Source organism: Polyodon spathula, chromosome 15 (assembly GCF_017654505.1).
Source record: "Polyodon spathula isolate WHYD16114869_AA chromosome 15, ASM1765450v1, whole genome shotgun sequence".
Classification (NCBI taxonomy): Eukaryota; Metazoa; Chordata; class Actinopteri; order Acipenseriformes; family Polyodontidae; genus Polyodon; species Polyodon spathula.
This window is the reverse complement of record NC_054548.1, coordinates 7,205,257-7,224,758: the sequence shown is the minus strand read 5'-3', so window position 1 is coordinate 7,224,758 and position 19,502 is coordinate 7,205,257. Positions and strand designations below refer to the sequence as shown.

Here is a 19,502-nt window from a genome sequence, read left to right as displayed (position 1 = left end):
TGTCATTTGGACAACTGCTATCGTTAAAAGTTAAAAGATTTGGGTCGTGTCATCTAGCTTTATAAAATGTGTATTAAATACACAGCTAAAGCCATAACAACAATTTAACAAAAATATAGAATCCCCTACGCCGACGATAGACACTGAGGCAGGCTTTTTATTGAAAACTGGTGCCGATGTGAATTGTGGGGCTGTGGGGGAACTGTCTGGTGGTACTGAGATGAAAATGGCGGAGGGCTGTGTTGTTGGAGGAGGGAGGGTTATAGGTACAAATGTCGAGAAAAACAAGCACAATACAGATCTGTTGTTACACCCCGAGCTCCTTTCCCGGGATTTTATTCTGCTTACATTACTGGAGGTCAGTACCACAGGAAATGCATGAGTGTTTTTTGACTCCTAGTGAGCTTGAAACTTAGAATTGTGTTGTGTGTTTTGAGTTGGTCTCATTTGAAAAAATAAATAAAGAACGAGGGGGTGAATCCATGTTAATTATTATTTATTTTTAAATTTTTTGTTTTGGATGTTACCAGTGGAAAATGCTAAACAAGCATTATTTACAGTAAGTGGCAATGGTCCAGGACCCAGGTAATTCCTTTGTGGCTGTCACTAGTAAGTAGCGGTTTGTGTAGGTGCTAGCATCGCCAGCACCTTTGTTGCCTTGTTGTCATGCAGGTGTTTTCCATGTACATAGTATAAGGCATGCAGGGCAAGGCTATGGGCTGAAAGTGCCCTGTAATCCTAGATATACAATCCTTACATAAGTTACATAAACATTACATAAGTGTAAGAATACCCTCCACATCAGAGACTAGGTCCTTCAGTTAAGGCACATTACTGCCTAAAATGTTTTTCCACTGCGTCCAGTTATGTAGGCCTATATTTTTTCAATGAAAAAGTATTGATTGTGGAATAAATCATACTGGTGTTATTCTGGTATTGCTACCTAATCTTTGACTGAGCCTGCCCTTTGAAATGTACCGGTGTGCTGCACATAGGAGACTGGCACATCTGCGCCATGAGGGTCTATACGGGTGGTTTTCCACTGGCTATTTGTCGAGCCAAGCAAGAACCGGTGAAACTGGCTTCACGACACATCTGGAGCCGAGCAGGGACAGGGGCTAAAGCTCTTGTTTTTATGTGACTTTTGGAACAAAGGAGGCTAGAGGAAGTTTCTGATTGGCTAGTTCATGTCAGAGGTGACAAGCCCTAGTGTCAAATGTGCAAGGTACTGTCTACTTTGTGTCTGTATGACATTAAGAATGATCTTAACAATTAGTGCTTATAACTTTGTCTCCCAGAACAGTTAGTAAAAATCGGTGCTTCAGTTTGAAACCAATAATTGAAGTGTAGCTTGATCTGATTTAAAAATGATGTATATCCTCATAATGTAAACCATGTGGATATTTTTTTTTTACCTTTACGTTCATACTAAAGAGCTGTACAGTATTTTGTCCTGTACTATGTCAATATTTTTTGCTCAAACAAGACATTTTGTTGCACACTAGCCTTTGTAAAGCACTGCCTGTGTTTCCATTTTACAGTATTGTTGAAACCAGAAAAACAAATTCCTTGTATTGTTTTTATTAAGTGTTACATTTCCTTTAGAAAAAGATTCCTGTTGACAATGAGAAGTATGCAGACAAAGATAGACTCACAGACCTGTACCTTCAGCACATCATTCCCTTGCCTCAGAGAGACCTGCCAAACAGCCGATGGGGAAAACGGATGGAAAAGAAGAGAGCACCCCAATCTGCAGCTAATGCACAAAGACTTAGGTATTACTTGCTTTCAAACTAGTAACTTTCTATGGCTTGTGCTTTTTGTTGTAATGCACTAGAACTTTCAATGCACTGAGCTCTACAGTACAGAATGTAGATCCGCTACTATTTAGATCAGGGGACTTCAACTTCAAATTACAGTTTCAAAAGGTTACTGTGTCCTACTTTTTATGCTTTTTATGCAGTCTTTCAAGGTGGTTTCTTCTTGCTGTTACTCTATGTTTTCTATGTATAGGCTGGAGTAGTCAGAGTGTCTATAGGAAATTTGGAGCAGGCACCATCAAGTGAAATTAAAGTTTTAAGTTCCCTTTCAAGTACGAAATGTAACCATTATCAAATGGGTATTTACCTCCTAAAGACCCAAATCCTGAAAATTGTATACCAAAGCTGCTCAGCGAGCCTGTAACATAGTCATGACTCCACCCCCAAGGTATCAAAAGGACTGCACTCACAGATCTCAGCGTCATTTTTCCTTTCAAGACTGACCTGATCGGAGAGCCTTGTTCAGATTAGTATTTTGTTCTTCTATCTATCTGCAGTGTGGTATGCAGCAAGAGCAACTGCTGGGCTCAGCAGTACTGTGCAGACCAAGATACTTTGGTTGTTTGCAATTACAACCACAGTGTCTTGATGCTGTTTTGGTGATAGCTTTTTAGCATCACCATTGCGAATGCCGTTAGTCCATTCTAACAAGCAGGCTTCCCTCAGTCTCATGTTGGTACTGACTGAGTGGTTTTGCCAGTGGCTTTTACATGTGGGCATCCCTGTACGTTGCCACCCGTGGTGACTGCAAACCTGTGGACCTGTACTGAATGGTACCAAAGTCACAGACCCGCTTCCACTCCCGACCTGGTATTGAACAATGCCAAAGCCACTGAACCAGTATCAAACCGGCCTGGTGTCGACCAGGTTCTGAACCTGTACCTACCCGGTTCCAGCCCACTACAGAACGGTCCCTGTGAGACGTGCAGGGCCAGTCTGTTGATGGAGGACAAGCACGGAAAGTGCTCTTCCTACCTCGGGCCAGAGCATGCCAAGGAGGCACTGGTTAATATGAACGTGTCCAATTGTTGGTATTTATTCAAATGATTATATTTTGCGTGCCCAATTAGTCGATTACTTTTTGGAGGCTTAACTGACAGCCCTAAAATAGATGCACCACCTTCAACTGGTTCGCTTGTTTTTTTTTTTTTTTTTTTTTTTTTTTTTTTCATAAACCAAAATAATCCCTAAATGGGTCGTTTGTTTAGTTTAGGTGTCGATTCAGTTACCGCGTCCTGTGTAAAGTGGAACTGCTGCCTCGGGCAGTCATTTTCCCCTCGGGATGATCCATAAGCAAGTTATCCACCCTTCCCTTTATTTTTTTTATCGGACTCTAATGCGCTTGGCACTTCAAAGCAGACCGCTGCCTAAAATCCTTTCGTTTGTTTGCATGGTAATAAAACCACAAAATGGCCAATGAAATGACGTTTAACCCAGTTTTCAATTGAAATCTCTTAAATTAAACAGGGTGCTGTTAATGGCAATGTGACTTGATCATTTCCTATTATCGCGATTATCAAAGTTTTTTTTTTTTTTTTTATTTTTATCGGATTCTGTGATATTTTAAAACAAATACGAGAAGTAGTATCTTAGCAATGCAATGTAGATAATACAATATGATAATCTGGGAAACCTTAGTTGCAGGTAACTAGAATAGGTGAAAAGAAACTGACCATGGAAGAACAGAAAAAAAAAAAAAAAATTAAAAATCATAATTTCTATAGAACTAAAATTTTAATGTGCCCCAAACACAGATTTAAATAGACTACAAATGGAAAATAAATTTGATAGAAAATCAAACCTTTCCTTTTTCATTAACTCTACTATGCTGTCCAAAGAATACAGTAAGTGAAGTCTGTCATTATAAATGGAGTATGCTACCAATGCAAGGTAAAAAAATCTACATGGTCGATTATTATTATTTTTTTAATCAACCTTTACCCACTGGGATAAGCTACTCTGATTTTATTCAAGCATTTTCAGCACTGTGGAATCACGCTTGACTGATCAGCCACCTATCCTTGGTTATCCTGCAAATTCCCATAAAAATAGCAGGTTGGTTGATGGAGGATTCACCAGTGTTAGGTAGTGCCAGTGTGCTGTAGCCTGTGCCATTGTATTACATTTTTGTTTGTTTGGTCTTTTTGTAGTTCTGGTGCTGATGGTTCAAGAAAAAGACCAATATCTTTTGATGGCAGCTCAACAAGTACCAGCATAAAACTGAAAAAGATAGAGGCAGGAGCCACAGATCGCTTAAAGCCCCCTCCATCTGGGAATCTACCCAACACCCTCCGCAGACTGTCAAGCACCTCCACCAACTGCTCCTCTGATAGCAGTCCTGCCAATAACTCCATAAAGCACCTTCCTGAGAGGGTGGCCAAACAGAACAGTGCCACTACCAGTTACAAAATCGAAAGTCAAATCGTCAAATCGACACCCGCCACAGTGACAGAGGCATCTACAGGAGGAACAGCAAGCATGAAATTAAAAAGAGTGGCGCCCAAAGAAGGAGACCCTGAAGTGGCGGTATGTACGATCTCAGAAGCACGGATTCTAAGATTGTCTTGCTTCAGTGACATGCAGGTGCTGACATTACAATAGTTAACACAGTCATTTTCAGAGAACACTACAACCAATACAAAATGTAACTCCTTTTAGCACTTCTAGTACCTGATTTTATTATAGTCAACAGTGTCATACTGGAACTGCACTCGCCATCAAAGTTAAAGATTGCAGGTTTGAATTCCAGTCATTTCTATCATAACCAGTAATAATACTGATTAAATATGTTATTTATAACTTTAATAGTAGATTAGGGGAAATGGATGTTTAATTCAGTATTGGCACCCATGTTTATTATACCATAATTCAAGGTAATAGATTAAAGACAAGCATTTAGTAAATATAATCATATATAGATATTATATTTGTATGAAACACAATGTTGCACAAAAAAATGTGTTTTTTGTTCTACAATTTGTAGTAAATGGTGTGTGTGTGTGTGTGTGTGTATATATATATATATATATATATATATATATATAATATATATATATATATATATGTATATATATATATAGTCCGGCATTTATATCACCTCGCTTAATATATCATACCGTTTATTTTCACGTTTTTTCAAAAACCACTCACCATGCACCATAGGTTCTTGGAGAAATTACCTCTATTAATAATATATATTATTTTTAATAATATATATATATATATATATATATATATATATATATATATATATATATATATATATATATAATAAAATAAAGGTATATATGTGTCATTCATTTTGCGTTTGCAGGGAGAATTTAAATCATCAGAGACTAAGAAGAAAATTCAGCATGTTACCTGGCCGTGAATTTGTTGCAGACAGTGACCCATCTTCCAAAGTAACATCTACAACTTTGCCTTAGCAGTCCCTGTCCACATGGAGTAGTGGAGATCAATGAATTTAGCAGGCTTTGGACGTAAAGTCTACAAGGACTAAGTGGAATACTACCTATCATCTTGAAAATGCTCAACTGGATGTTAAAGAATTGATTTCTCTATTTTCCCAAATGTCTTTACATTTAATTGGTCTAATAACCAGACTGCATATTGTTTGTTTGTGTTTTGTTTTTTTGGGGGTGGGAGAGTTTAAGACCTTTTCAATGAGATTTCAAACAGTAAAATTCCTTGCCTTTTGGCTAAGAATAAACTACAGTAGAACCTGCCATATCAGATTTAATGGGTTCCAGGGGTCCACCGGCTATGTGAAAATATCATATCTGTGAGGGAGTTGTTATATTACACTGTAGTTGTGTTAATTTCTAACGCTAATAAAACATTTGGGTACAGCAGTGTGTCTAAAACAACAAAGTACAGTACTGTAGATGTACTATACAAAGATAATCAGTAGAAATTACTGCAAATAAAGTGCTGTATTGAAAATAAACTACTGTAATACAGTATCTGGAAATTTGCAAAACAGCATTTCAAAAACATTTTTGCCAAGAAAGTGTGCGTTAATAACCCAAGACAGAAATGGAGTTAAAGAAAAAACACAAACTGCTTTTGAAGGTCAGCGATGTTGTGAAAAAATATTGTTTTAGGTTGTTTTTTTTTTTTGTTTTTTTTAACCGTACAGGTTATATTAATGCCTCAATTTTCTTGTTTTAAGTTAACTTAGTGACAGTTAACGGCATGCAAGAGTTTCCCAAACGCAATGTCTTTTCACTGCCACGGGCTCTGCAGCAGTGCCCCGTCCGGTCCCGTCTTTCTTCACGGCTGGCTTTTATATGTAACTGAATTCCATCTGTCCTGCTAAGAGCTGAATTTGCTATTTTAGATATAATACAATGTGCATTGTTCAGTTTTCATCAGTACCATTCAGTTGGTAGCAGCATGTGTAACTGACACACACCAGAGGTCCATCAGTTAATAGAGGGAATTGTATCTTGCTGCCTTTTGAAAGTTTATAGTTTGTTTTAATAAAGCTCTCCTGATATTTTTCAACAGCATGGAGTGTGTTTTAGTATTGGTAGAATTGTGTTTTTATCAATTATTTACTTACATATAATTAACAAATTGAAACATACTATAAAATACCAGGTCAAAGGTTTTTAAAACAGGTGCGCTCTACTTAGTTTCCTCCTTTTTTATATTGAAAAAAGAAAATCTGGCTCATAACTGCAGGTCACCCTAAATGCAGGTTTTACATTATACAGCAAGGGCTTGAGACAGTAGGAGCTCAAGCACCTTGGCAAAACAATGTCTGAAAGATTTCTGTCAATTCAGGGTGGGGTCATAAAGAATCTACAGCTATGGCCAAAAGTTTTGCGTCACCCATTAGAATGAACTAATTTTGTTTCATAGTCAAATGAACCCTGCTGAATAATGTCATACTTTGTAATTTTTGTAATTTTCCATATACTTTTGTGACATTTTTAAGTCTAACATGAAATACTGTACTACTATTAGGGCTTCCGCTAGACTTTTGCAATATCATTTTGTAGTTTCTTTGATTGCATGATGTTAAATACAAGATCTAAATTATGTTCATATTTTTGTTTTTTTCTTAAAATCTTAAAATTCTAGGTGATGCTAAACTTCTGGCCATCACTGTAGTTTGACAAAGTAGTCTTTTTGTATTTATTTAGGAATTCAAGTGAAACGCCACAAGAAAACAGTGCTAAAAGTTAAAACTGTTAATTTTCAATTGTGATGGCATTTACCTAAATGGTCTGGCTGATAGTTTCTAGTTTTTTATTAAAAAAATAAAAGTAAAATATACTGCATTCTTTATATTTTATCCAACTGACCTTTTAAATGTTAATATCTGTAATCAGTGTTTTAGTTCAATCTATATTGCTATGAAACATTCAGTGTTATGACAGGACATCAAACCTGCCACACAGTTGTTTTAAGATTGTAATCATGTACTTTTTACCTATCATACTTTGGTATTTTTATTTTTTTATAGATAACAGGTAGATTGAAGTAATTTTCTTTATGAAATGTGTGACCTGTATATAAAATAAAACACTTTTTGAATCCATTTGCCCTTTTTATTTTTTTTATCAACAAAGAGTGATAATGAATAACGATGTACAGGTTAATATACGTTTTATTTTTAGTAGTTGTTTAACTACAAGTTGTATTGGGTTGTCAGATATCAAATCATCTGCTGTGGATCTGGCCACATGTAGAGTAATTGGTGTCATTTGAGATGTTTGTCAAACCATAAGGACATGGGTCTGACTAGTCAGGAACCCACTACTATTGCTTTTCAAACTCGGCTCACTGTTCTAGTCCTTGTATATGGAACATTCAAACAAGTGACACAAGTATTCTATAGGTTTGGCTCGTTTTTATAACTTTGCTACGTTATTTCCCCAATAGCTCCTTGTAACAGAACTGCATACCCATAGAACCACTGCAGCTTCGAACTCTACTCCACCTTGTACACTTTTACTTTTGTGTGTCAGATTCACTCACATGGTCTACAATCAGAGTGATGTCCATTAGTCAGACCACTGAAAGCAACCTTTTCTACAGGAAGGTATAGGGTACCAGGAAGAAGGAAGTGTAGACTTTATTTTGTGTGGAGCTAGAAAGGTTAAACGGCACAATGAAGGAACCAGTGCTTATGTTGCCAATGCTAACGAGATGCTGAAGTGCTTTGAAAGCCTGCTTCTGCTTTAGCACACCATTAACAGATACAGTAGTCCGTGGGAATTTATTTGTGGGCTTCTAAAATATCACTTACATTTTCCACATAACCTGCTTAAAATAAACTGGACCTGATAGTCTTCATTCTGATATATTAGGGTCCTGAATAACTTTGATGTTTAATGCATAAGTTTATATGTTCCAAAAGATTTTTCCAAGTTACTAAATTGGAACACAAGCCTCTTGACTTTGCCATGTTGGTGACAGACACAGTACATAAGAATTACTGTTGTAATGACAATCTTCCACTAGGTGGCAGAATTGGGTAAGGAATATAATAACACATCAGAGTAGCTCCATAAACAGAACAATTGTAGACCTAGCAAGTACAGTAAATACCTCCCTCTCCCTTCAGCTCCAACACTAACACCAATTATAAAGAAATAGAGTTGGACTTGCATACAGCAAAGCGCATAGATAGTAACACCAGAGTATGTCTGTTTCTCACAATGCAGTTTGTCAATATATGGATTAACCCATTTTATGGATTATTATTTTAATAATGTGTAAAACACAGAACAGCCAAAGAGCAGCACAGAAAGTACATCGATTTCCAATGTTGTTATGCTTCACAGATACTATAATACAGTTGGTTTAATAAAATTAAAGATCATTATTTGGTAACGGTATTTGATAAATATGCATTGATAAACCTAAATTGTGGTTCCGAGAATTACCTGGGATTCCATCAACAAACTACTTTTAGTGGTAATCCTGGGAAAACCACAGGCAGGAATTGATGCAAGCCAGAATGAATCACCAGTCCTGGAAAATGCACTTTAAAAACTCAAGCTGTCGCTTATTTTCTTATAAGTATTTCTTAAGACAGCAGTTTATATCTATTTAATTGTAAAATAAGAAGAAGGGCTCTTTTTTCTTACAGTCCCATAATTCAGTCTTTGTCCTTTTCATATTTTAATCATTTGCTTTTCTTGGAACATCAGTTTTTGCGAAAATGAAACATTGATAGCTCTCAGGTACAGCAGTCCTGAAGATGTTTCACTTTTTAATGAACCACTTGCTTAGATGCAGAGACTGTATACAGGAAAAAGTCTGTCTATCACACACACACACACATTATATATATATATATATATATATATATATATATATATATATATATATATATATATATATATATATATATATACACACACACACATACAGTACTGTGCAAAAGTTTTAGGCAGGTGTGAAAAAATGCTGTAAAAGTAAGAATGCTTTCAAAAATAGACATGTTAATAGATTATATTTATCAATTAACTAAATGCAAAGTGAGTGAACAGAAGAAAAATCTAAATCAAATCCATATTTGGTGTCACCACCCTTTGCCTTCAAAACAGCATCAATTCTTCTAGGTACACTTGCACAAAGTCAGGGATTTTGTAGGCATATAGTCAGGTGTATGATTAAACAATTATACCAAACAGGTGCTAATGATCATCAATTCAATATGTAGGTTGAAACACAATCATTAACTGAAACAGAAACAGCTGTGTAGGAGGAATAAAGCTGGGTGAGGAACAGCCAAACTCAGCTAACAATGTGAGGTTGCTGAAGACAGTTTACTGTCAAAAGTCATAAGACTGAGCACAGCAACAAGACGCAAGGTAGTTATATTGCATCAGCAAGGTCTCCCCCAGGCAGAAATTTCAAGGCAGACAGGAGTTTCCAGATGTGCTGTCCAAGCTCTTTTGAAGAAGCACAAAGAAATGGGCAACGTTGAGGACCGTAGACGCAGTGGTCGGCCAAGGAAACTTTCTGCAGCAGATGAAAGACACATCATGCTTACTTCCCTTTGCAATCGAAAGATGTCCAGCAGTGCCATCAGCTCAGAATTGGCAGAAAACAGTGGGACCCTGGTACACCCATCTACTGTCCGGAGAAGTCTGGTCAGAAGTGGTCTTCATGGAAGACTTGCGACCAAAAAGCCATACCTCCGACGTGGAAACAAAGCCAAGCGACTCAACTATGCACGAAAAGGAAGTGGAGTGCAGAAAAATGGCAACAGGTGCTCTGGACCGATGAGTCACAATTTGAAATATTTGGCTGTAGCAGAAGGCAGTGTTCGCCGAAGGGCTGGAGAGCAGTACACGAATGAGTATCTGCAGGCAACAGTGAAGCATGATGGAGGTTTCTTGCAAGTTTGGGGCTGCATTTCTGCAAATGGAGTTGGGGATTTGGTCAGAATTAATGGTTTCCTCAATGCTGAGAAGTACAGGCAGATACTTATCCATCATGCAATACCATCAGGGAGGCATCTGATTGGCCCCAACTTTATTCTGCAGCATGACAAAGACCCCAAACATACAGCGAAAGTCATTAAGAACTATCTTCAGCGTAAAGAAGAACAAGGAGTCCTGGAAGTGATGGTATGACCCCCACAGAGCCCTGATCTCAACATCATTGAGTCTGTTTGGGATTACATGAAGAGAGAGAAGCAACTGAGGCTGCCTCAGTTATTACAAGTGCAGAAATGTTATAATTTAACAATACAAATTGTAATTATTTATTTATGCAATACTTAAATATAAAAAATTAGGTACTGATAATAATAATAATAATAATAATAATAATAATAATAATAATAATAATAATAATAATAATGTTAAAAGCAGGAAAAAGCAGGAACTTATGTTTTATCAATTGAGAGAATCTCTTTGAGTAGGAGCAGAATATGTAATGCTTCCTGTTACTGTTACAATGTGAGAGAACATTGAAATGTAAATTAAACTTATGATCTGAATTTAAGCTTGTTTGTGTTCCTTAGATAACAGCTGGAGAAGTTGGGTCAAGTAATGGATCTTTAATCATGAAAAAGTAAAAATCATTATCAAATATTAGCAAGTGTGACCATGTAAATGTGCTGAAATAACCTTGTTGTAAGCTATCATGATATATTATGACGTGTCTTGTTTTTCTCTGTTAATATTCAGTTATTGTGAATATACAGGGTTTGAGCATTAAGACAGAATGGCTGGATTTTACGGGGACACTTTAAAGGTATTCACTTGGATTCAAGGTAAATTGTAGACATTAAGTTAAAAACCTGGTCAAAAGAATCACATAAATGCAAGTGTAATTCTTGACATGTTATATATACACGTTCAGAGTTTGTTTCAGCTAAAATAAATAAGACATACTTTGCTAGATGACTGATGGTGAGTGCTTGGTTGATAGGTGCTTCTGCGTCTAAAGCTGAGGGAACACAAAGCCACTTTGTGGCTTGGAACTAGGTTTCAGGAGACTAGGTTTTAAGCCACTGCATGGCACACCAGGGGAGACTTGGGAAAAGCTGTCTCAAACTAGGTGTCCCGTTTCCAGAAACCAGGCTTCAAGCCACAGTTGTTGAAAAAAGGGCAGCATAAATATTCAACAAGGAACAATTTAAATACCTTGCAGACACATAATGATCCTTGCAGCTTACTGACTAACTGTTTTTGTTTGCTAAAGTAAAGTTACTTTTTTTGTGATCACATTTTTATTTGAGAACTGAGATATACATAATACATCAAAATGTAACTAAAGTTACTTTTGAATGTTCATCGTCTGTACATCAATAATAAAAAGTAGTAATTCAAAGCATTGAGTTAATTTAATGTTTACTTTCCAAAATTCCTGTTAGAGAGGCTTCAGATGCATTTTTTTTTTTTTTTTTGCTCAATTATTGTGACGTCTGTTGCTTCACAATTGATTTTATTATCCACTGCTGTGAATCCGTCTAATCAGTGTTGGGGATAGTGTTGGTGACTGTATGTCTGTATGTTACAATAGGTTAACATACCACTTACCCACTTCCCTATGGGCTAAGTACATTTTTTAGTCTTAAGTGACATTTCAAATCTGTTTTATAGCAGTTACTCTATCACTGTGGATAATAAGCAGCCTCTAGTCTAAGCGCTCAGTTAAAGAAGTAAAAAAACAGATATGGGGAAAAGGGTTATAAAATTAGAACAGGAGGCAGAATAATAGATAGCAAACACTTAAAAAGATAAGGGACAATAATGACATTTTAGACATTTACTCTGGAGATAATTTTCAGAACTTTTTAGTAATTTTTTTAAAATATATTTAATTAAGTAATATTTCATATTTTGCTGTTAAATTATGTTGCTCCAGAAATACACACAATAACATTCACCTGTTTAAGATTTAGAACGTTGTTACAAGTTATCCTGCCATTAATTTGTTTTTTAATTAAATATGTATTGTACAACACAACCTGAATAAATAAAATCATAATCTGAATACTGAAATTTTTACTTACCTGTTGATTATTCAATATTAGAATCATCTTGAAAAATTGAAATGGAAACTTCACTTTTATAGAAGTGGTATTCCTGTAACTGATCCACCCTTGCCTAAGGTGTAATCACGAGCCATGTTTATATTTTCAGAACTTGTAAATATTTTGTTAGCACAGGGATTTGGTGAAATTGTAATGAGTGTGCCATTTTTATTCTAGCTGTATGAAGATCATGAAATGAACGATGGTGATCCAGAACATCCTCACAAGCTGCACCAGAATAAAAAGTGTGAGACGCCGTCCATACTGGGAAAAGAAGGTTGTGCGTGATCTCGGATTAGACAAGGTACTGTACCAAAATATTCCTCCCCAAAGGGATTTTTAGTTACAGGGACACAAGTATTAATTCGAAAAGTAGGAATATTTCCAATCTGAATATAATGAGACAAAAAAAAATAATATCTAGGGAGGTTTTTTTTGACATTCTTTGTTAATGTGTCATGGAGCAGTGTTGAATAGTCTGGTTGCAAAGGAAATGGGTAGTTAGTAGTGTTTCAGGGGCTTTTCTACCAGATGGGACTCTTTTCTTTAAACTAAATGTAAAATTAATACATTCTTCACAATTGGTTAAGATTTTTTTTATATATATAAATGATCACTCCAAAGTTGTTCTGGTGAATGCTAAAGTTTTCTATGCTCTCACTCCAAAGAACGTTCTGGTTAACTTCATCGTCTTGCTTTTTAGGCGCATCAACCTTGTGTACACAAAAACATCCCAGCTGTGAATGAAAAGTTAAAAGTTATAAAGCATCTCATAAGGTTGATTTTCTATTATTATTTATATATAATATAAAAAGCATGCAATACAAGCTTGTTTAGTCAGTCGTATCTATTTTTTTAATTTGCAGAATGCAGCCTCTGAAGTTACCACATGGACTTCCAACGGAGCAGGAACTGTCAAAAACGTATTTGAAGAGTACTGGGGAACTTGTTGTAAGACGTCGACTTCAACCATTGGAACAAAAGGCTTTCGAGTCATAGTGCCTGCGAGATCCTGTAGCTTTTGTCAAATAAAATAATCTGTAAATTAATTGTGCAGTTGTGCTCATTCGATTTTCTAGTACACGTTGCCAGAACTGTAGGATCTCATTTCCAGTAGGTTACTGTGTATCTGCTGTGGCAGGGTCTGGAGTAACACTGTGCATGCAGCTAGTTCTAACAAATGTCTTATGAAACAGGGGAGGCTAATTTATAAGGTTTTCCCTTTAACACGTTTCTTATGTCTGTTGACTGCAATGCTAAACTGCCTGTTTGACAACACTTTCCAGTGCTTTAAGTTTAAAAGGTAGTAGTTGGTTTAAAAATTCAGTGTTTCAAATACTTGTGATCACATAATGGAAAAAATAAGACTGTGAAATTCCAATACTTCTTTTCTTTATTATGTTAAAGCACATATCAATATACTGTCCAAATGTACCAGGGCAACAACTGGCCCTGAAGCTTGTGGCATTCTTAGCTGCTCATACCCTGGTAGGGAGCAATTAGTTCTCAAAACACCACCCAAACCAGTTCTGCAATCAAGTTTGCATAGCATTAGTTCAACAAAAATCCTAGCTAGTTTTTTGCGACCATTGTTATTTTAACACTGATCAGGCCAACTTAACACTTTTAAATTAATGATCAAATTACCCTTAACATATATTGGAGTCATTTCTTCTGTTAAAAAAAAAAAAAAAAAAAAAAAAAAAAAAAGGTAACTTGGTGGATGTAAAGATTAGCCTTTGCATTGCCATTAAACAACTCCAAGAGGAATGAATAAACACATTATATACTCCATACTGCCTGTGTGTTTACCCCTAGGAGGTCAGGCCAAATGAGGGACAGAATGAAAAAATGAGTCCTCAACTGCATACCAGAACTTTACATTTGCAATTGTATAATTTATTGTATTAAATACAACTATTTTACAATGAGTTCTCTGTTGGTACAAACAAAAATTAACAGCTGAAGGGGTAAAACAAAGGCGTAATGAAACATGAATATCAACTGAAAGCAGAAAGTCATGTTTGTAATATAATAAGAGCAGAAAGAAATGACAGTAGAGGATTCAGTCCTTTAGTCATCGTCGTCCGAATCAGAATCGTACCCTCTTCCTCGGATTGTCTTCTTTTCCACCTTTGTGAACTTGGACCCTTGCTTCTGGCCTGCAGTGGGTGGCTCCATCAAATTACCACTGAAAATAAGCACAACAGTATTATGAGTACATATAAAAGATTTAAAAATAGATGCTTTTTAAATATATCAGTTTAGAAGTTTCTTTTCAATGATTAAAGATCAAAATAGTTACCTGTAATTAATAATTTCTGAACATCCCAAACGCCACTCCAAAACTTCTGTTGTAAATTCATCTGTGTTTCCAAGGTCGTTGAACCCTACAACATAATCTTTGGTCTTCCCATCTTTCACGAGTGCCAATGTAGGAATAACTTTGATATGTAGCCGCTCAGTCAGGAAAGGGGCCTTTTCAACATTTAGTTTAATGAACTTTGTCTCCAGGTGTTTCTTTGCTAAAATAGCCAAATGCTTGTCTAAAATTTTGCATCTGTAACAAAACAAATGAAAGCATTGATTTATAATTCAAATTTTAAAAACCATACATAAGAGACAAAAGTATTATATCAAGTCCAATATATCTGATATTTCCAGTAAGGCTTGTAGTAGCTACCTGCATAAATTATCTAAAATGCACTTTAATACTGCATGGGGTCATATGGTTCACTAAAGTAAAGGTCTTGAACAAAGAAAGGGCTACTCAAAAGCAGCTGCTCAAATGAGTTGGAAAAAAATTACCCATAATATACATAGTGTGGAATCGGCAATAACACGGTAAGGTTGTGGCTCCCATTTCTCTACAATAGTAATTTCGCTTGTGGGCATTGTAAATAATTTTGGGAACAAAAATATTTGTTTTAAAAGGCAAAACACAAATAAAGCAGTCTCCTAATTATGGACCCCGACAACTGCATTATAACGAGATGGCACTGTATATATGTGTGTGTATATAATTTTTTTTTCTCCAGATTTGAGTGTTCAAGTTACTTTTTTCATAAGCTTACAATAACAGTTAAATATTTATTCTGAATAATGCCATCTATTTACCTGAAGGTTGAGTCTTTATAAAAGTGGCAAACTACATTCTTGCTTTCCTTTGCTTCTTGGAAGAAATCTCTCTCACTTGGTATCTCTCTGTATTCTCCATGCCCTTTGGAAAGCCAATCCTGAAAATAGAAAAATTAATACTTTTACAATTACCCATTAATTGTGTACCAGTAATATACATTTTACATTACACCAGAGGAGGACAAAGGCCAATTTAGTGCTGCCAGTGGTCCCATAGTCAAGATTGACAACTCAATGCATCCAAGACTTGATTTACCCTGTACACCGATACAGTTGGCGCCGCTTTATCGGGACGCCTTGGCAGACATAAAAATATCCTGAATAAGAGGCTGTCCCAATTAAGAGGCATTTGAGAGGACCTTAGGTCACATATATTCATAAATTACAACATGAACAAGAGAGGAGTATTTTTCCTGTTTTTTTTATTATTATTATTTCTAAATATGAAAAATAATGAAATCACACCACATTATGGATAAATGTTAAATGTATCATTTGGTTTCAAATTTATTTATTTATTAAATTTACTAAACAAAATGAATCAATGTTTTTGTTTTTATTTTCTGCTTCAGCTCCCTGACTTAGTTTCTGTCAAAACCACAAGAGTGTGTTGCCGACCTCCTCATCCTTGCCTGCTTTCTGTCGTTTTCAGTTTGGATTGCCATTGTTTTCAAACTTCCGCAGGATTTCATCTTTACCTTTCACAAGGCAAGACATCTGCAATGTTCACGTGCCAAATTCCTTTGCCACAGCAGCTTGAGAAACCGCAGGAGTCCTTCAAGAGCTTAACTTTCTGAGCCAGAGGCAAATCGACCGCTTTTCGCTTCTCAGCCATGACGACAACAACTCGCAAATGACAGGTGAGGCTAAAACCACTGGTTTATCCATGTCACTGCATAACACTGTGTAACAAAAAAAAAAAAATTTGTTCCTGGGTAGTAAGTGTTATTTCCTAATTGCTTATGCCTCAAAAGTATAGAAAATGGCTATTATTCCCCACAAACTTTGCTTTTGTGACAGTATAATTGTAAATCTTGAAAAACTACTCACTTCTAAATCTTTTGTAGTCATCTTTGTATTACTTTAGTATAAATACACGTTCATTTGGATTCATATGTTGTTTTTTTCTGACTTTATGTGAACGAAAAGACACACATTTGCCCGTTTTCCCATTGGAAATAGTGATATTTTGAAATATCACTGTCCTGGTCACAAAAGCAAAGTTTGTGGGGAATAATAGCCATTTTCTATACTTTTGAGGCATAAGCAATTAGGAAATAACACTTACTACCCAGGAACAAAAATTGTGTTACATAGTGATCAATGCTCTGAAAAGTTATCTCCGTTTATTTAAAAAAATACTGTATCCCAATTAAAACGAAGTGACGTCCCAATTAAACGACATAAATAGCATTGCAAAGAACGGTCGCCCAGAGTCCAGTCCCATTTAAGCAGAAATCCATTCTTGTCCTAATTAAGTGGCACTGTAAATGGCAGTGCTTTTCCTGGCTGAGTCACTGGGGACCTACAAATATTTAGAATTTCATAAAAACACTTCCAAGATTTATTCATTATGAAACATGCACTGATATTACCTGCTTTGCCATTCCAGGTGTACAGTAGTTGTGTTGAAACAATTAAACAAGAGTAACATGTGATAATTATTTTTGTATATAAAATATAAATTTATATCTATCATTTGCTGCCTTATCAAAAGAAATAACAGTCCAGTTACAGTAAATTATACATAAGAGACAGGAAAACTGGGACACGACAAATCAGAAAAAAAAATATTGGATCGAACACCCTAACATTTCCGATTTACACCAAACGCTGTGCTTACGGTTGCTCATGGCACAAAAAAAAAAAACAACAACAATTTTAGTTTTCAGCCTGATTGTGTTAAGGGGTCAAAAGTTAAAAAATAAATAAGTAAGGTTACCAGCTGAAGTTTTGACCTTTGGGGGAAAAAATTCCAATCATAGAAATCTGAAAAAATATGGATGGAAAGATCAAAGTCTCTGCTTCACATATACAAACTTTCAGGAAAGTATTTGTCATTTTGGATTCTTGGTGCAATTTCCAATTAAAAAAGGACAAGTATCTTGCTCAAAGAGTTCTTGAGTTAAAGATCAGTTAAAGGTTGGGGGTTACAAAACCAATCACATTTTGACCCCTCTGTAACGGTTACCTGATCAGGCTGAAAACGCAACTTTATTTTTGCCACTAACATTACTGAACACCGAGTCTGGTGTAAATCGCAGGGAGAGGGTGCTACTGGGCTCATTTTACACAGAAATACCCATAAATGACAGTGGCGTACCTGCTTCTGTTGCTGTGCTTTCTTTAGTGCCTCAAGTCTCCTCTCCTTAAGTCTGTCCAGTTCATCCTCATCCATAGTATCCAATTTTGTCATCTCTGCGTCAAGCTGCTCCTCTAAAGCTTTGGCAGTCTGAATCATTTGATTCTCCAGGACCTTTGTAATTATGTCTACCGACTGACTGCCTGCCATACTCGCAGAATAGAGAGACACTACCTTATGGAAAACTAGGATCAATACTACAAAAAAAAAAAAAAAAAAAAAAAAAAATGATTAGCTGGGCAACAGCAAATATAAAGCAGAAATGGCCTTGTCAGAATTTATTAACAAAAAGAAAAACAGGCTGGCCTACCCTAATTCTAGCATTAACATCCCAACACCACTCCTTCAGCTGAGTGTAACCACAGCAACCAAACATGAAATGGTTCATACCGTGGTTACTAATGCCAAGTACTGAAAAGTTTTACATGCCTTCCATGAAAACAGCCTAGATGTGCACATCAAATGTGTAGAGTTAAATGATAAAATATTATTAAATGGTATCTTACACAGTATCCCACCCCACCAGCCACAGAACAATGCCCCCGCTTACACCGTGCCATACGCAGCATCGACCACCCTAACTGCTTGGCCTGGAGACCACTAATTTAAGCAGCAAAACGCAAATCGAGAATTTTCATAACACCCTTTAAAATACAATGTTTAATCTGCCACAAATAAATGGGCTATCCTCACTAAAAGAAACAGCGTTTCCTTTGTCTAAAAAGTAAATGCAATTATGTTACGAAGGCCTTCAACACTCACCTCACTCCTTCCTGTACTGTCTGTTTGAACTGTAAGCAAAACAGGCAGAGACTCTGGTGAAAATTACCTTGTTCATTTTTATAATATCGCGAGAGTTGTTTTTCTGATGCCACTTGAGGTAGGGGCGGCTTGTAATTTTAAAGCTACAGTGTCGCAGTGTACATGCGCAATGCAGTAAGTACTGCTTGTTAAATACTACTACTAATAATAATAATAATAATAATAATATATATATATATATATATATATATATATATATATATATATATATATATATATATATATATATATATATATATGCACACTATTGCCACTCAAATTCACAATTGTAATGATCGCAAAAACGTTTTTGGTGGGTTTTTGTGGGAAATTCCAATTATTAATGATTAAAGTAAAACAGTAAGACACGATAAATTACAGACATTTGCAAATCTATGGTAAATATATTACAATTGCATAAAGTACAATAAATTCATAATTTAATCATGTGGAGAATTACAGTGCAAATTCCATGGTCAATTGCTAAGAGTTGTACTATAAAATAGATACCGGTTTAAAGGCTAATAAGAAACGAGCCCTATAAGCGATTTAGTTTCTTGTGTAATACAGTCATATGAACAAGTGACAACTGCAGAATGCTAATGCAATCGAAATACATAAATGTACTTAATAATATGACTAGAAAGTCATAATAATGCATAGCAATATAATGAATGTTGTAATAATTCAAACAGCATGGCTAAGTAATTGGATGTCAGTTCTAGCGACACGGTATTGTGTTGCGGACTATTATTATTATTATTATTATTATTATTATCATATAAGTACCTATTACATACCAAAGATCACGGCCAAGGTTTAGCTTTTTTTAAATTATATTTTGTAAAGCACATACATCGTACGTCAAGTA

The 19,502-nt window shown here is 35.8% G+C and overlaps 3 protein-coding genes across 4 annotated transcripts; 2 read left to right on the top strand and 1 right to left on the bottom strand.

The window, feature by feature from the left end:
• The first annotated feature begins 25 nt into the window (after window positions 1-25).
• LOC121327845 (ashwin-like) lies at window positions 26-6,697 on the top strand. 2 transcript variants are annotated; one of them, XM_041272107.1, is made up of 4 exons: window positions 26-358; window positions 1,606-1,775; window positions 3,971-4,346; window positions 5,134-6,697. In XM_041272107.1, exons 1-4 carry the CDS (start codon window positions 221-223, stop codon window positions 5,188-5,190), a joined length of 741 nt encoding a protein of 246 aa, XP_041128041.1. In that variant the 5' UTR covers window positions 26-220; the 3' UTR covers window positions 5,191-6,697. The 2 variants fall into 2 exon arrangements, with proteins under 2 accessions (XP_041128041.1, XP_041128042.1); XM_041272108.1 differs by lacking the exon at window positions 26-358 and adding an exon at window positions 368-1,225.
• Window positions 6,698-11,015: 4,318 nt separating this feature from the next.
• LOC121327497 (39S ribosomal protein L30, mitochondrial-like) lies at window positions 11,016-13,329 on the top strand. Its single transcript, XM_041271566.1, is given in 5 exon segments — window positions 11,016-11,045; window positions 12,508-12,563; window positions 12,565-12,634; window positions 13,034-13,107; window positions 13,197-13,329. Coding segments are annotated over 5 exon segments (363 nt in total).
• Window positions 13,330-13,705: 376 nt separating this feature from the next.
• On the bottom strand, window positions 13,706-18,689 carry LOC121327554 (thioredoxin domain-containing protein 9-like). Its single transcript, XM_041271640.1, has 5 exons — window positions 18,593-18,689; window positions 17,792-18,027; window positions 15,448-15,566; window positions 14,636-14,890; window positions 13,706-14,521 (listed from the first exon to the last, which is right to left on the bottom strand). Exons 2-5 carry the CDS (start codon window positions 17,978-17,980, stop codon window positions 14,404-14,406), a joined length of 681 nt encoding a protein of 226 aa, XP_041127574.1. The 5' UTR covers window positions 17,981-18,027; window positions 18,593-18,689; the 3' UTR covers window positions 13,706-14,403.
• Window positions 18,690-19,502: the final 813 nt, after the last annotated feature.

Excerpts from the sequence above, each read along its gene's own strand:
- LOC121327845 (XM_041272107.1), top strand. The coding sequence starts at position 221 with ATGAAAATGGCGGAGGGCTGTGTTGTTGGAGGAGGGAGGGTTATAGGT. Across the intron at positions 359-1,605 it reads TTCTGCTTACATTACTGGAG|AAAAAGATTCCTGTTGACAA; the intron begins GTCAGTACCACA and ends CATTTCCTTTAG. Across the intron at positions 1,776-3,970 it reads GCTAATGCACAAAGACTTAG|TTCTGGTGCTGATGGTTCAA; the intron begins GTATTACTTGCT and ends GTCTTTTTGTAG.
- LOC121327554 (XM_041271640.1), bottom strand. The coding sequence starts at position 17,980 with ATGGCAGGCAGTCAGTCGGTAGACATAATTACAAAGGTCCTGGAGAAT. Across the intron at positions 14,891-15,447 it reads TATAAAGACTCAACCTTCAG|ATGCAAAATTTTAGACAAGC; the intron begins GTAAATAGATGG and ends GTTTTGTTACAG. Across the intron at positions 14,522-14,635 it reads TCAGAAATTATTAATTACAG|TGGTAATTTGATGGAGCCAC; the intron begins GTAACTATTTTG and ends GCTTATTTTCAG.